The sequence below is a fragment of the Protopterus annectens genome, chromosome 8.part0 (genome assembly GCF_019279795.1).
Source record: "Protopterus annectens isolate FY-2018-M chromosome 8.part0, PAN1.0, whole genome shotgun sequence".
NCBI lineage: Eukaryota > Metazoa > Chordata > Ceratodontiformes > Protopteridae > Protopterus > Protopterus annectens.
Window position 1 is genome coordinate 625,991,350 of NC_056741.1, and position 17,843 is coordinate 626,009,192.

The 17,843-nt window shown below is 43.3% G+C and overlaps 1 protein-coding gene across 1 annotated transcript in view; it reads left to right on the forward strand.

The window, feature by feature from the left end:
• BCAP31 (B cell receptor associated protein 31) overlaps positions 1 to 10,197 on the forward strand; it is a 360,261-nt gene extending 350,064 nt beyond the window's left edge. Inside the window, exon 13 of the mRNA XM_044079292.1 lies at positions 10,070 to 10,197. Within this exon, the coding sequence (XP_043935227.1) occupies positions 10,070 to 10,197 (128 nt within the window). The remainder of the gene's footprint in view (positions 1 to 10,069) is intronic.
• Positions 10,198 to 17,843: the final 7,646 nt, after the last annotated feature.

The window sequence follows — 17,843 nt, forward strand, 5'->3', positions numbered from 1 at the left end:
AAGCACCTTTAGGCGGAAAATTATCTTTTTCAAATAATTGGCACGCTTTTACAAAGGACAAATGGATTTTGGACATAATAGACAAAGGTTACAGGTTCCACTTCCATACCTTACCAACAAGACAAGGCATGCCAAACCTGCCACAAAATCAAAGGGCAGAGGCACTCATACAAGTTTCAAAGCTGCTACAAATCAATGCAATAGAAAAGGTTCCTCCTCAGGAACAAGGCCAGGGATTCTACTCAAGACTGTTCCTTGTTCCAAGAAAAGAAAAGCAATGGAGACCTATACTGGACTTGTCCGCTCTAAACACTTTTCTCATTGTGCCAAAATTCAAAATGCTGACGTTACAGCAACTTCTTCCCATGCTGGGCAAGGGGTCTTGGCTGGTTACTCTGGACCTCAAGGAGGCATACCTGCATGTCCCAATCAGACACAGCTGCAGAAGATACCTCAGATTTCTTGCAGGGTCAGAGAATTATCAATTCTCAGCATTGCCTTTTGGCTTGTCTACTGCGCCCAGAGTATTCACGAAATGCCTGGCATCCGTAATTGCACATTGCAGACTCCAGGGGATACAAATATACCCTTACCTGGACGACTGCCTTATACAAGTGGACAGCAAGCAAGCCTTGATAAGAAAAGAAACTTGGACTATGTCATTCACTTACTACAGGCTTTGGGATACACAGTCAACATTCAAAAATAAAGACTAATGCCATCCCAACAAATAATTTTTCTAGGAGCCAAACTGGACACACTCACAAATGGCTTTCCTCACAGAAGAAAAGCAAGAACAATTACCACATTACTTCAAAAGCCTAGCAAAGCACACCCAGATGACTGCAAGGAAAATCCTGCAGGCCCTGGGTTTCATGGCATCTTGCATTCTTCTGATTCCACTGGCAAGACTACACATGAGAAAACTACAGTGGTACCTAAAAAGTTTATGGTCTCAACACAGCCACAACTTAGAAGCAATTATTCCACTCATTCCATGTCTACAAAAGGAATTTTTGTGGTGGGCACAAGCAAGCCAGCTAAACAAAGGCATGTCTTTCAACAAACCTCAAGCAAGCCAAACCATTACAACAGACGCCTCAGATCATGGATGGGGGGGCGCACATGGAGGGCAGATGCATTCAAGGGCAATGGACACCCCAGGAATTGCATCTGCACATCAATCAAAAAGAGATGTTGGCAGTGATTCATGCAATCGAGGCCTTCGGAAAATTTCTTCAGCAAGGTCATCTGCTAATAAAGACCGACAACACCACTGTTATGTGGTACATAAACAGGGTGGCACCCATTCTTACCCCCTCTGCAGACTAAGAATGACTCTTTGGGAAAAGTCCCTGAAACTGAACATACAGTTGCAATCCCAGTTTGTTCCAGGCAAGGACAATGTTCTGGCGGACAGCCTAAGCAGAAACATTATGGACCTGCACGAATGGATGTTGCATCCAGACATTTTTTCACAAATAACTCATGCATGGGGAAGGCCGGACATAGATCTCTTTTCCTCACACCTCAATCATCATCTGAAGAAGTTCTGCTCAAGGACACACCATCCTCAAGCCTGGAGAATGGATGCTCTCTCCTTCAGCTGGAATTCTCTAACAATCTATGCATTCCCACCTCTACCATTAATGACCCAGGTGTTACTGAAGATCAAAGCAGAACAACCGAAAGGCATTCTGATAGCTCCAGACTGGCCAAGACAGCACTGGTATCCATTACTAAGGAGCATAACTCGCACCAAGCCGTGGCCCCTGCCTCAATGGCCTCTGCTTGTAACTCAGCACAATTACAAGACTGTTCATCCCAACCTGCAAACATTGCAACTGACAGCTTGGAGGGTCCCATGACTTCTCCCCATATCTCTCTCTCCAAAAAAGTTCAAGAGATCTTACTGGAAGCACGCAGGCCTTCCACCAGAAAAACTTATTCAGCCAAATGGAAGAGATTCAACATCTGGAATGCCAACAAGGGTCAGGATGCATCAGTAATGAGCATCCCACAGATACTAGAATACTTGGCAGAAATGCTTCACAACGGCCTTTCATATTCTTCCATAAAAATACATGCCTCAGCAATTTCAGCAAAATACAACTGTGATCCACCTGTGTTTTCACATCCTTTGCTAAGACAGTTTCTAAGAGGGATAAAGAATATCAAACCTCCAAGAAAACCACCAGTGCCTGCATGGGACCAACTTCGTCTTGGAAAAATTAACTCTTCCTCCTTTTGAGCCATCAGCATCTTCAGAATTGCAATTTCTCTCCTGGAAAACAGTTTTCCTGTTGGCAATTACTTCAGCAAGAGGAGTCTCTGAGATACAGGCCCTCATGGCAGTACCTCCATTTCTCATTTTTCATCAGGACAGAGTCTCTTTAAGAACCAATCCTTCATTCATGCCAAAAGTGATATCCAGGGTTTCTCTAAATCAAGCAATTCACCTGCCTACTTTCTTTCCCAATCCTCAAAATAAAGGAGAAAAGCTTCTGCACACTTTGGACATACACAGACAATTGCGCTACTACTTGGACAGAACAAAGGCCAACAAAGTCTGACCAACTATTTGTAGTTTATGCTGCTGGAGTACAAGGAAAGGCAATTTCCAAACAAACAATTTCAAAATGGATTGGAGACTGCATCAGATTCTGCTACTCTTTCCATGGAAAAGGTGTGCCAGCCAATATCAGGCCACACTCCACCAGAGCTACAGCCACCTCCCCAGCCTTTCTAAGAGGGGTGGCTACAAAGGACATTCTAGAAGCTGCTACATGGAGCTCCGTGCATACATTTTCCAAACATTACAACCTGCCTTTATATTCCAGATCCCGAGCAGCCTTTGCTTCTGCAGTCCTGCAGGGCATTTTAGCTACACCATCCTTATCTTAGATCCTACCACCCCCAGCTTGGCTATGGTATTCAACCCATATGTCAGGACTGCAGTTGCATTCTTGAAGGACATAGTACAGTTTTGTACCTACCATAAATGTAGATGTCCGATAGATATGCAACTGCAGTCAGGTTTTCCCACCCTCCTACCCCTCTGTAATTCTGTTTTTTGGGTCCACTCCCCCTTTTTCAAATTAGCTGGGGATTTCTGTTATGGTGTATCTGTTTATTTCTGTTGTGCAGATATGGAATTTTTATCCATTCTCTAAATTTAGCCTTCCTTGGAGGGCACCTGGCATCTGGGCCAAGAAACACTGAAGAAGATGGCGTTGGCTGATGCTTTTATACCCCAGCCGCTCTGACGTCGGGGAATAGGCGACATCAGCCGACGCCGGACCCAGACTTTGGAATCCGGCCGACCGAAGGGCTGCCTGAGGCAGGACAACCCATATGTCAGGACTGCAGTTGCATATCTATCGGTACAAAACTGTACTTTGTCAAGATTGGCATACCATTGCATCTATTGTTTATGCAGTGAATTCCTATAGGACTGTAGGGTTCGTGGACTTACTCCTAAGGTCATTTGAAGAAGTAGGCAATTCTTTGCAGTACAGTTTGGATTTCGAAGAGAGTTGAGGCCTTTACCCACCCCAACATGGCTCCCTAGAGTTTGTCTTCAGCCTGTGATACCACCCCATCAGGATGAAGCACACTAAAGGAAATTGAAGACAGGTGCGCGAGTGGCGAGCATTGTTCAAAAATCTCATCACATATTGAGGTCATAGTCCTTGGTGTGAGATGCCTTCTTTTGGGGGGGGGGGGTCTTACTTTCTTTTGGACACCTTTATTCCTAAGATGTGCTAAATATGTGGTAGACTGGGACCAAGTACCAAGAAATCCTACTTGGAACATTTATAAAAAATTCTTCCTGTGGTACCAGAAGAGGGACCCAGCATGCCAAAAGATGTTCCTGTGGATGTCTATCCATTTCACTGCTGCAATATTAATTGCAATAGGGATCCCCTACCAAAGGTGGCCTGATGTCCGACCAGTATACCAGAAAGTGTAAGTTGCTTTAAAGTATGCCGTACGTCACACGTATGCGTCTCTAGTAATGTAGGGCATAAAGGTGATGTCTGGACGTACCATCCAGAGTTTTTTCCGCCAGTTTGAACACCTCTTGATTGTCTGAATGTCCATTCCACTGCTAGTGTATCCATTCCTTTGTAGACAAGTGCCCGGCTGGGGTTTTTATCATATCTTTCTTTTACATTTTTGAGTGCTTGTGGGGTTTCATGTCTTCCAAGAAGGGTAAATGCCAGTGTGGGAGACAGATTTCCCCATAAAGACTGTCACGATTAGTGCCTGTTTTGCCGCTGGACTTCCTATGACACATCATGTTCATTTTATCAGGCCTTTGTTCCCAAGACCCATCCATAGAAAACTCCTTTGGATTTATATCTGGAGAATCAGTGTCTTAAGCTCCTAAAGACACAATGGAGGAATCTTCCCGCTTTGAGGAGCAACCTTCCATTGAGGAGCCAGATTCTTGTGCTGTACAGCCTCAGCCGGACATCTCTCCTGAGGTGTGAGTCGTCTGGCTTCATGGTTGGATTCTTCAGCCATGCCCGGTTTGGAGGATGCCAGGTATCCGACCTTAGGCACATCCTTGGAGGCATTGCAGATGTCCTCATCAGATGTTTGGGGGAACTGCAGTTGATTATCTCCATGGGGCATAGGGTGTTCCTCATCACAGACCCAGTATTCTTGGTTTTTCGCTTCAACCATTGCCTGATATTAATCTACATTAGATAGTCCTCTACATAAACACTTGTTTGGTAAAGTTGCTGCTGCTTTGTCTCTTCAGGATAAAGGCAAAGCTTTACAGGAACTAAAACTTGTTTCTCCTGTACCTAAATTTCAGAGACATTACCCCAATGAGCCAGCTTTCTTCATAGGCAGTCTCACTTACCCCCCCCCCCCCAAGGGTAAAAATGGTAGGAAGCAGGCTCCTTCTGCTAAAGCTACTTAAACTTCTGTGCTCCAGAAGTCTCTTTCCTGATGAGCCAGGTGCTGTCCGACTATCCTATCCTTCCCAGCCACTTTCCTTTCTCTTCACCTTTCTGTCTCCCTCTTCCTGTTTGGTTAAAGATTACTCAGGACTCCTGGGTTCTATCCATTATCCACCAGGAGTATTTCATGGTCTGGAAATCTCTTCCCCCTTTTATGGAAATTCCTCAGCCCCCTTAGGAACAGCAATCCTTTCTACAACAGAGGGTATTTTGAGTCCAATTATAGACCTTTCTCATATCAACATACTTCTGAAATTTCTCTCTTTTTGCGTATTGTCCATTCAGACTTTGTTCCCTCTTATTTCCTCAGGCTTGTATGGTGTCTGCGGACCTCACACGTGCTTGTCTCCATATTCCAATTCATCCCCTTTTCAGGAAGTACGTGTGTTTATCTGCTTCTTGGCATTTTCAGTTTTCTGCTTTGCCTTTTGGCTTTTCTACTACCCCAGGGGTATTAAGCAATTGCTGCACTCCTGATGATTCCCTTTTGCAGGCTAAAGGGGATCCAAGTCTTTCCCTAATAGGATGACCTCCTGTTTCAGGCTTTCTCTCCAAAGACCTTATTAACAATATCTCCATTTTGCCATTTCCCTTCTGCAAAGCCTAGGATTCACTATAAATTTCAAAAAGTCCTTTCTGACTCCTCAGGATCATGTCTTTTTGAGGTGTAAAATCCAAACTGTGCATATGCTGGCATTCTTGTTTCCTCCCTAGACCTTAACTTTCATTTTGTTTTTTCAAACCCTTTTCTCTGGTTTCATCAACAGCCAGGGAATTTGAGAGCTGTGGGGTTCATGGCCTCCACCATTCCTATGCTTCCTTTGGCCAAACTCCACATGCGAAAGTTTCAGTGGTTTCTGAAGTTGGCTTCAACATGCTCATTCCATCGAATTTGTAGTTCCACTTCTGCCTTATCTCAAAGAACTTAAGTGGTAGATTCAGCAGTTGACTCTAAATACAGGGTTCACTTTTCATCCACTTCTTCCCTCTCGGGAGCTGTTCATGCACCCTTCAGATGTGGGATGGGGAGCAGCATTTTGCTCCCTAAAGGTGCAGGGAGTCTGGTCACCTCATCAACAGAAAATACAGCAATGTCAGAGATAAGTTCTGCTGGTTCTTCTCCTCTCCCCAGGACCTGTCAGGGTGTTTACAGACAATACCACAGTGATGTGGTATGTAAACAGACCGGGGTGGGGGGAGGGGGGGCAAAGTCTTGTTGTCTTTGTGAGTTGGCACTCCTAGTGTGGGAACTTGCTATCCAGTATCAAGTGAATCTTCAGGCAGTTTACATTCCTCCGGTCAAAATATCGTGGCAAATTTTCTGAGCAAGTCCATAACTCGATCCAAAGAATGTATGCTTCACAGGGATGTGTTTTGGACATTGTCCACCAGTGGGGTAATCCCCAGATTGATCTTTCTGCCTCCCCACTGAACAGACAACTTTCTCTATTTTGTGCCAGAGTCCTAGGTCCTTTGGTTTGGAAGGTGGACCACCACCCCCCCTCTTTTTCTTGAAACTGGATGTTTGTTTATGCTTTCCCTCTCATTCCAAAAGTCATGTTCAAAATTCAGCAAGATGATCCCAAAATCTTGTTGGGGCCTCCCTTTTGGCCAAGACAGCATTGGTTCCCCTGCTCTACATTTAGCCAAGGGCAGTCCATCACAAGTTACCTCACAGGGTAGACTACTCGCACAAGACAAGGGATCTTTCATTCACCCCCACCTGTCCACTCTTCATCTGACACTGTGGGTGACAGGATTCTGATTCCACAGACACATCTTTTCTGAGGACATAGTAGGAGTCCTGCAGGAGGCCAGGAAGCCCAATACCATAAAATCCTACTTATCCAAATGGAAGAGGTTTTCTGTTTGGTGTCTTTCTCGTAACCTGGATCCATTGTGGATATTCCTTTGGTTCTCTTATCTGTGTGAATTGTTCAGTGCTGGATTGGCTTATCCTTGTGTTAAGGCACACTTGTCAGCTGTGTGCTTGTCTGCCTTTATCACCTCATTTAGCTTCTTGATTTGAAACTGAACAGTTCCTTACAGGCATCCTTCATATTAGGCCTCCCAGAAATGCTTGTTCCTCCCTGGGATCTTAATTTTGGTTTAGAAAAATTGACTCTGCTTCCTTGCAACATTGCTCTTGGAAGACTGTATTTTTGTTAGCCCTTACTTCTGCCAGACTGGTGTCTAATTCCAAGTGCTTTTGGCTTGTTCTCCTTTTTTGGTATTTCGTAAGGACAGGGTGCGTCTGCCTACTAAGCCTCCTCTTATGCCCAAGGTGGTGAAGGAGTTGTCCCTTAATCAGTCTATTCATTTGCCCACTTTTTTCTCTTCTCTGCAATCTGCCAATAAGAAGGTGCTGCACATGTTCTGTGTGTGCAGACAACTATTTTATTTGAATAAGATTTTTAGGAGATCTGATCAGCTTTTCTTTTTATTCTAGGTCCTTAGGATTGGCTGTGTCCAAGCAGACTGTTTTCCTCTTGGATTTCTAAAGCTATTTCTTTTTGTTCCTTTCTTGGTAAGAGCCTTCTGTTAAGGCTCATTCTACTAGAGCTGTGGCTTCTTCTGGTGTTTTTTCCAAGGGCTTAGAAACTAACTCTATTCTTAAGGCAGGTACCTGGACTTCTGTGCATACATTTACCAAGCAAGCACTACAAGTTGAATGGAATATCTAGAGCTAGTTTTGCTACGGCCATCCTTCATAGCTTCCTGGAGAGCTCTGCTGGTCCGTCCGTCCTCTTCTTCTTGAGCTTTGACACTCTCCCTATTGTAACGAATACTGCAACAGTGAAATGGAAGGACATGGTTCAGTTGTATAAAATCTAACCATAACAGTAGATGTCCTTCTCTTCACTGTTGCAGTATTCACTTCCTCCTTCCTCCCCCTGGCCTTTTTCTCTTCTGGATATACTGATTACCTCTCTCTCTCTCTCTCTGTGGCTGACTTTCCTACTGGGGTCCTCAGTTCTGAGGATGGTACATCCAGACGTCACCTTTATGCCCTATGTTACGCGAGGAGCATATGTGTGACATATGTGCATTAAAGCAACCTAAAGGCTTTGGTATACTGACTTGGATGTCAGGCCTCCCTTGACAGGAGATCCCTATTGAAGTGAATACTGCAGCAGTGAAGAGAGGGACATCTACCATTATACTCTTAGGTTTTCTCCACTGGCTTAGCTTTCACCTCAGTGAAGGTGCACTTTTTAACCATTTCTGCCTATCCCCACTGGCATCCAGTCAAGCAGTTCATGAAGGGTATCCTTTATTTCTGCTCCCATCCCCAGTAAATACCTTCCCCAGCTTGGTACCTAAACGTTAATGCTAAAACAGCTGACCTTGCCTCCTTTAGAATCAGCTGTTCTGCAGACTCGTTTTTTAAAGAAAAAAGAAAAAAATTTTCAGCAGTGTTGGTAGTATTGCATCAGTCAGGATAATCTTAAAACACCAGACCTTGATGTGCAAAGGAACCCTTCTTTTAATGTTTCACAAAGATACCTTGCTCAGTTGAACCTCCTTTATACCTGTGGTTGTTATAGAAGTGGACCTGAACCCAAGCTATCCAGTTATTTTTCCTCCCTGATTTTGCTTGTTCAGACAACTGAGGTACTTTCTGGGAAGAACCAAAGGCATCCAAATGCCAGAACGGTTTTTACTTTGCTGACAGCTAAGAAGGGGTTGCTTGTGTCTAAACAGATAATTTTAATTGGGTGGCCCACTGTATTACCTTTTGCCAAAAAACATCTGTATGGTTTTGCACTAAAATGTCAGATCACACATGAGCGAGGTTACAATGACAACTACAGCCTTCTTAGCAGGAGTTGCACAGGACATTGCAGATGTAGCCATGTTGTCCTCTGTCCACACATTACAGCTGAGACCTCATAACCAGAATAAGCGCAAGGTTTGACTCTGCCATTTTAAAATACTTGCTACCCGCTAGTTTTGGTCATTAGCTCTCTACTACCCTAACTACATTTAACTCTAGCAGTCTTCCCCAAGTTTGACTGCATCAGAGAGAGACAGATTATTGTGCAGTCATGTAGTCAACTTGCTGTAGTTGTAGATGTTTAATTGTGGCCATTGTTGAAGTCCTGCACTTTGCTTGTTTACTGGGCAGGAAATTGGAGGTTGTGGATGGGTTTCATATAGGTTTTCCTTTACAAGTTGAGGCTTAGATCTGTAGCTATTGTCTGAAGAGTCCTACTTCTGGTGGCTGTGGAACTAGAGAATCAGTCAGATTTCCTTGGTTCTGTTTGAGAGTTTTTGTTCAAGACTGTTTAGATTGCTTTTTCAGTAAGTTTTCATGTGACAATCTGTTATTTCTGACTGTGCCAATAATAAGTGTTCTTAGATTTTCTTCCTCCTTTCAGAGAAGTCCATTCCTGGTGCCCATTTCCAGAGAGGTTCTCTTTAGTGAAGTGTCCCATGAAGTCATGGAAGAGCCTAATAGAGCAAAGGCTTTGTACAGAGTTTGTGCAATGACACCCTTATTGTTCATCCAGACCGTTGTGAAGGAAGTCCCCTTGTCAGCATCACAGTGTAGCCAAGGGAATGAGTTGTTTTGTCTCTCATCACTTCTCCTACTTGAGAAGTTTTCCAGAAGGCAAGAGGCACTGCTGCACTCCTCTTGAACATCATTGCCAGTGAGTGACCATTTCTTTGAGTTTGTTGCATCATGAAGAATCATTACAAAGAATAAATGGGATTTTGCACTGTCCATTTTTATCATTTTCAACACGTTTATTAAAACTAAGGGGGTTGTATATCGTGGTATCACTTTGTTACCCTTTGTCAGCTGTTACTTGCTCATTCTAGTGTGTTTTGATTTTGACATTCTTTTAGCATTGGATTTGACAACAACAGATATTTCTACCCATGTGACCAGAATTTCTCACCTTTTTTTCCTCAAATTACTTTGACTTGTACTTAGTTCTGCACCTTTTAGCAATGAAAGTCTGCTTCTAGCACTTTTGTTGCTCTGTTTTCCAAGCTTGTGAAATAGCTGCTAGGTTGGCTAGTTTCTAAATGATTTTGCAAAAAGCATGGATAAGTAAAATATTTATGTATCTTTTTGTATGCAGCTCTTCTGAAGTCTGAGAATGAAGTGACTGCCATTAAGAAGCAAGCAGAAGGACTGACCAAGGAATATGACCGTCTGATGGCAGAGCATGCTGCCCTTCAGGTACTGTATATTGAGGCATCTGTTTAAGCTGTTCCAGTAGTGGGATAGCACCTGCTTAACAGGCAATACTAATTCTTCTTTGAAATCTGATTCTAGGTTCTATTCCTTGTTTTATTTTTTATTTTTATTTATTTATTCATTTTGTGGTGGGGGTGGAAGAAGTTACTCAAATATAGCTGATTTGGAACCATCTGACAGTTTGTGGGTTGGGGTCAGGAAAATACTAGAGGAAAGGGTCTTTGAGGAGGTGAAGTCTGAAGTCAGGCTGTACTGTGCATTTTATTGTGTTCTCACCACCAAACACCATTGCTAGAATGTAGGATCCTGTTCATGTAGGATTTCTTGTTATAGAAAACCATCCTGTTTAAGTCAGCAGATTGACAATGCAGAATAACTATCTATTTAAAAATGGGGGACCCATCTGTATTCTTAGTGTCTGCTAGTTTTCTCCAGCTGTCTCAACTCTGTACCATTCTCTTCTGACTTCAGCTCAAGAATCTACAGATATTCCTGCTTGAACTGACCTCTGTTTTTATATTTGCAGCTCTTCTGCCCCTACCCCTACTCCATTGAAGTATTTCTTGTGCATGTTTCTTCTCAGTTGAGCAAAATCCAAGCAAGTTTACTATAGCTAACTTGCATAGAAGATAATTCACTAGACGTCCATTGTTAGCCTGCACTCCAGCAGTTGGTGAAATCCTAATCTGGTAGCCAGATATTTAAACTTTACTAAGCCTGTATGTATTTTGAAATCCTTTGGTGTTATGTTGAACAGGATATTTAACTGTGACTGCATTAAACTTCCTTGTTTTTATACTGTACCATCGGTCAGTATTTATCATATTGATTACTGCTGCAGTAGCCTTAGCTATATGGGTTATCCTGCAAGGATAGTATGATGACCCTCCAGTGGACCAGTTCATCAAGAACCCTCAATCCTCACCTCTGGCAACAGTGGGGGGACGTTCACTGAGAGGATGACAAGTACACAACATTATGTCCAGATGCAGCTCTGCATCAAGTGCAGTTTCCCTGAAGAGCACACCGAGACCAGTCAGTCCAGGGCTGGTTTCTCCCTCTCCTTCCTCCAGATCCTCAGTAAGACTCCCCACTGGCACAGCTGTAAAGTTGAGATCTCAGCTGAGTGACTAATCCAAGACCTCCATCACCCTCTGTCCAATTAGTGCTTTGTTTCCCTACCCAAGTAACTGACACGCACACACTTTGAGGTTTGATTTACACACAGTCGCTCGCTCAGTCACCTGGGGAAGGCTGGCACAGGTTTACTAGCTATACCCCCTTCTGCCCAGACTATAAGGTAGTTATTATTGCCACCAGTCGCTCCTTATCAGCTACTTTAGAGCCCTTAACAAAGGGTGTCCATTTTTACTGTGTAATATTAATAAATGGTAGTTTGACCAAGAGCAAGGCTATTAAGCGTGGCCCGCACAGCACAGTGTCGCCAAATAAATATGCAAGTACTCTCAAAACTTAAACGTGTCTGCACAGATCAGCCACAATGAAAGGTTTAAGTATATTTAATAATAAAAGAACAAGATGATACTAAATGTATATTCACAGTGACCACAGCGTTTAAAACCACAGGAAATATTCAAAATAACATTGCAGTACAGGCTCACACAAATAAAGAAAAACATATAAACTAAGCATTATTATATTCCTGACTGCATCTAAGAGAATTGTACTGTTCCCTTGAGCTTACTTCATTAGAGCAAAGCAGATGTTTTGGACCTGACCAGAAACATTGACCATGACTGAATGCAGAATGCTTTGTCTCACTAAGAGACTTCTCAAATTAATATCTAAAATATTACTGCTGGGATAGCTTGCAGAATGACATCATTTCTGGTCATCTAGTTTCTAGTTCCCAGGCAGAAACCCCCCCATTGCTAGAAGCCATCAGCATTTAGCATTGAACTATAAACATATACAGACAAGAGCTGTTCCTCAGATCTTTAGCATATGTTGGAAGTAATAAAATAATTGTATTCCTTCATGCTTCAAAAGTAGCAATTAGTTCACTCCAAGGACAATACAGAAAGCTTCCTAGCACAGACTCTGTGCCTCTTGCTACATTGAAAACTTGAGAGGTAGCCTCTCTGTTGCATCCTACAAAATGACTTAATTTCAGATATTTTTCTAAAGTTTAGTAGACTGAGGTTAACCTCCTGTATCCCAGTTTCCACTGTTAAAATATATACATTTAAACAATTACAATAGTGCATGTACATTTCTGATGTTCTTCATGTTTCACTGTTGCAGTCATTACATATGGGTAATCTGCTGGCAGGTTGCCCTCAGTCAGCCTGATTAACAAAGTCTTGGGTCCTGTGTCAGTTGCTGCCCCTTCTTCCATGACATCAGGGGTATAAAACATGCAGCCAACGTCATTAAATCAGTCTTTCTTGCCGCGCGGTGCCCAAAGCAGAAGCAGTTCGAAAGTTGCCAGACTCCTGAAATTTTCGTTTTCGAGTTTCAGAACCGAAGTCTTCAACTAAAAGCTAAGTACCCCGTTGGGGAAACTTTTTCTTGCTCCTTACCAATGTCAGTAAAAGTTAATAATTGTATTACTTGTGGGAAGCAAATACCTCATAAGGATTTTCATTTGCACTGTATTCCTTGCCTAGGTCCTGACCACGACGTACCTTGCTGTTGGTTTTGTGCTTTATTTAATCCGCGCACTATCCGTCATTGGTACATTTTTGCTTCTAAATATTTCATTTCTTGATTTAATTATCCAGAAATGACGTTGGTTAGCCATCCAACTACCGGAATACCAAAAAAACGCAAAGAAAAAGGCAGAGGCCGTTGAGGGCCAAAACTGCCGACGACACTTCTAAGCCAGTCGCCAGTTCGCCGGTACTCAGTGAGGTGCTTTCGCAGCCCCTGATACCCGCTATTTCTGATTCGCAGGCCTCTACTGAAACCCATTCGGAGTCTGGGATGCTGCGAGATGCTTCACCTATGGAACCCGCGGATGTCTCTACCTTGGATGGGTCCAGAGCCTCTGTGCAGGCACCGGCTTCTGAGGAGTGTATTCAGCCTACAGACTTGCATATTAAACCGACTCACCTTCAATACTAAAGCCTAAATCTCGATCTGTGTCTAAAAAAACTATGTCTAGGCCACATGTGCAGGCCCCTATGCCTAAAAAACAACTGTTCAAAATGGCTGAAGATTTAATAACTCTAATCGGGTAGTCAACCCCCTTTCTAAGAGGCCTAGGGCTGAACTTGACTATGAATCTCTGAACAGGACTTTGTTTCTTCTGACTCTTCTAATGACCTGGATTTATCCATACCTACTTATGAGGACTCTGATGCAGAGGATTCGATTCCCTCTGCTTCTCCCCCTGTGGATTTTTCTTTTGGGGAAAATTTACATACCTTAAGGGAGCATTTCCTTTGGGAAAGTCAGGATTTTTCTGAATCCAAAAAGAGGCTTGGGGATTTCCCCCTTCCTCAGCATAGGCCTTTGGCTGTACGTCCTGTGCTAGACATTGTTGATGTGTTTTTGGAATCCAGTATGGCCCCTGATTCCCTGCTTCCGGCCCCTAGTAAACCAGACCGATACTACAGGGTTCCTGAGTCCCATAGATTCCTTTTTAAAAATCCTGTTGTGGACCCTGAATCCATTTCTCAGGGACCCAAGGGCATTAAGGCTTCTACTGCTAAAAACCCTACCCCTTCTGAGATTTCAGGGCGTTTGATAGATGGGGTAATAAGATTTATACTTCTGCAACCTTGGCAATCAGGGCTTTAAACTGTCAATTCCATATGCTAAATTATCAACAGCATATCATGGGACTGCTTAAACAGAAAATGATGATTTCTGACTGTGTGGAAAATAAGGATTTACAGGATTTATTGCACTCAGCTGAACAAGTTGGAAAACATACTTTGCAATGTGGTTTTGATTCTTTAGAGGCCTCTTGCAGATCTGCTGTTACTGGGTCTGCTTAGAAGGCATGCTTGGCTTAAGGAGCAATCTCTACCTGACCATGTTAAAGCAAAACTGTTGGATGCTCCTTTGCAGCAGGACCATCTGGCAATAAGGCTGAAGAAGTTCTAAAAAAGATGGAAGATAAAGCTAAATCTATGCAAACTGTGTAAGAAATTTCTTACAAGTACAACCTCCAAGATTTAGTAGGGACTGGCCTACTAAGAACCGGTCCTTTTCAGCTCCTTCCAGAGCCACCTAAGCCAAACCCAGACACTCCAAAAGCACCAGATTTTAGTCCCAAGGGACTTTCAGAACTAAGCAATGGGGTTAGGGTTACCACCTGTCCCACTTTGCGAGGGACAGTCCCTCTGAGCAGTTGTGTCTTGACAAAAAATATTAAAAATGGCAAATGTCCTGAGATTGTAGGACATAATTATGTCCCATATTTTATGTAATACTTGCATAAAATAGTTATTTCTGTATCTAAAATACCTAAATGTTACAAGAAACAGAATAAACAACTAAACTGCTACAAGAATAAGCTTTTATTTAAGCAAGAAAGTTAAGTTCTATCCTTTGTACTGACAGTGGTTATGTATCGGCCTATAAAATCTGATGTATGTCCCGAAAATGTCCCACTTTGGCCATTTGAAAAGGTGGCAACCCTAAACGGGGTGCTTCCACTTCCAAGTCTGGAAACAAGACACCACCCTATGGTAAACACCCTCAATGACTTTCCTTTAAAATTTCCAAGCATTTACCTCTCAGCCGCCCCTTTGGGGGGAAAACTGGCTCTCCATGCAAAAAACTGGCAACTTATAACCCAGGACATATGGGTTTTAAATAGTGTCCCAGGGATACAGATTTCATTTCCACACATTGCCAACTCCACATGGGTGGCCAGACCTGCCCCCAAATCAGTGGGCAGAGGTTCAGAAACAACTTTCCCTCCTAAACATGGGGGCTATTCAACTAGTACCAGAAGAGGAAAAGGGACAAGGTTTCTATTCCAGACTTTTCCTGGTACCCGGAAAAGACAAGTCATGGCGTCCAATTCTGGACCTGTCTACTCTAAACACCTTTCTGGACTTTCCAAAATTCAAGATGCTGACTCTTCATTTACTTCCTATGCTAGGCAAGGATGCCTGGTTGGCAGCTCTAGATTTTAAGAGGCTTACCTGCATATCCCAATCAAGGAATGTTGCAGAAGATACCAACGCTTCAAAGCAGGCTACTTGCATCATTAGTTCTCTGCACTGCCCTTTGGCTTGTCTACTGCACCCAGGGTATTCACAAAGTGCCTGACTCCAGTAATTGCATTTTGCAGGCAAAGAAATTTTCAAATATAGCCATACCTGGACGATTGTCTAATTCAGGCAGAAAACCAGGCCATTCTTCTAAAATGTCTGGCTTTTGAAAAAGAGTTCTAACTTGTCTAGGGTACACCATAAACGAAAAGAAATCGCAACTGGTACCCTCTCAAAAAATTACGTTTCTGGGTGCAAGCTCTAGTACAACTGCGCAGATGGCTTTCCTTACGCCAGAAAAGCAAATTCATTTGGTGACTTCAAACAGATGGCCACAAAAACCTTGCTATCTGCAAGACAAATACTGGGTTCATGGCCTCCTGCATTCTTCTAATTCCATATGCAAGACTGCATATGAGGAAACTTCAGTGGTATTTAAAAAGTTTATAAAGTCAACATTGTCACAGCCTGGAAACAGTGATTACTGTCATACCTTGCCAGCACCTAGAGTTCCTATGGTGGGCAGAGACCTGCCACCAAAACAAGGGACTGCCATTCACACCACCCCCTGCCGCCCAAACCCTAACAGACGCTTCAGGCTATGCATGGGGGGCTCATCTGGCAGGGAAGTGCATTCAGGGCAAATGGAGCCCATATCAAATGCACCTTCATGTCAATTACAAAGAAATGCTAGCTGTGCAGAATGCACTGACAGCCTTCAAGGACTACCTTCATCCAGGACAACTAATGGTAAAGACGGACAACACCACGGTTATGTGGTACATAAGTAGGGGGGTACACATTCCTACCCCCTCTGCAGACTAGCCATGGCATTGTGGAACACTGCCTTGAGCTACCCAGGTACAACTACAAGCTCAATTCCTGCCAGGAAAGCTGAATATTCTGGCAGACGAACCAAGCAGAAATCTCATGGACCCACACGAATGGAAACTGGAACCACGGATTTTCAACATGTTGACACGCAGATGGGGGAGCCCAGACATAGATCTTTTTGCCTCACGCCAGAGCCATCAGTTGGACAAATTTTGCACAAGAACTCCTCACAAAAAAGCCTGGAAAATGGATGCTCTGTCCTTCAGCTGGAAAAACCTATCCATCTATGCCTTTCCCCCTCTGCTTCTGCTTTCCAAAGTTCTTCTGAAAGTCAAACAGGACAAACCAAAAATTATTTTGATTGCTCCAGACTGGCCTCGCCAACACTGGTACCCACTCCTGCACAGTGTCAAATTTCTCCATGGCACCTGCCTCAGACACCTTCCTTACTGTCTCAGCAGGAGAACCAAATTATGCACCCTCGGCTCCAAACATTGAATCTTGCAGCTTGGCTAATCATTTAAATTCCCCCTTAGCATCCCTCAGCAAACCTGTAATGGATGTCATTTTGGTGACGAGAAGACCAAGTACTAGAAAATCTTATGCTGACAAATGGAAAAGATTCTGTGCCTGGAATCTATTGGGCACAGCAGTGCCCAATTTACCTCAGATTTTGCAATACTTAACTGAGATGCTTCACAAGAGCCTGTGTTTTCGCTCCATAAAAATCCATGCCTCAGCCATTTCAGCTCACTACAATACGGAGCCACACCTCTTTTCTCATCGTCTGCTAAAGCAGCATCTCAGAGGGGCCAAAAAGTTGAGACCACCCAGGAGAGCTCCAACCCCTGCCTGGGACCTTAACTTTGTATTGGAAAAACTCACTCTACCTCCTTTCGAGCCAGCTGCTACTGCAGACCTAAAATTTATTTCTTGGAAAACGGCCTTCCTTTTAGCAATCACTTCAGCTAAAAGGATATCTGAATTACCTTTCATCACCTTTCATGCGGACAGGGTGTCACTCAGGACTAATCCATCCTTCATGACCAAGGTGGTATTGATTGTGGCTCTTAATCAGTTCATTCATTTCCCAACTTTCTTTCCCAATCCACAGAACAAGGGGGAGCAGATTCTGCATTCATTGGATGTATACAGACAACTTAGATTCTACTTGGACAGGACTAAATCTCAAAGAAAATCTGAACTGCTGGTAGCATTTGCTGCAGGAACAGAGAGGGGAAGGCTATTTCAAAACAAACCATTTCTAAATGGATAAGCCATTGTATTAATTTCTGCTATAAGCACCATTGGAAAACCTATCCCCAGGGGATTAGATCTCATTCCACCAGAGCTGCATCTACTTCTACAGCCTTTCTTAGAGGTGTTCCTACCAGGGATATTCTAGAAGCTGCTACCTGGAATTCAGTTCATACTTTCACCAAGCATCATCACTTACCATTTTTCTCTAAATCCAGAGCTGGCTTTGCCACTGCTGTTTTTCATAGGTTCATACTAGGCTATCTGCCCTAGGGCATTTATAAGCCTAGCCAGAGTGTGTTTGGCTTTCGCCACCCATTTTAAATTAATTTTGCTATTCCTTTTTTTGAGGTTAGTATACTGTGCCTCTAA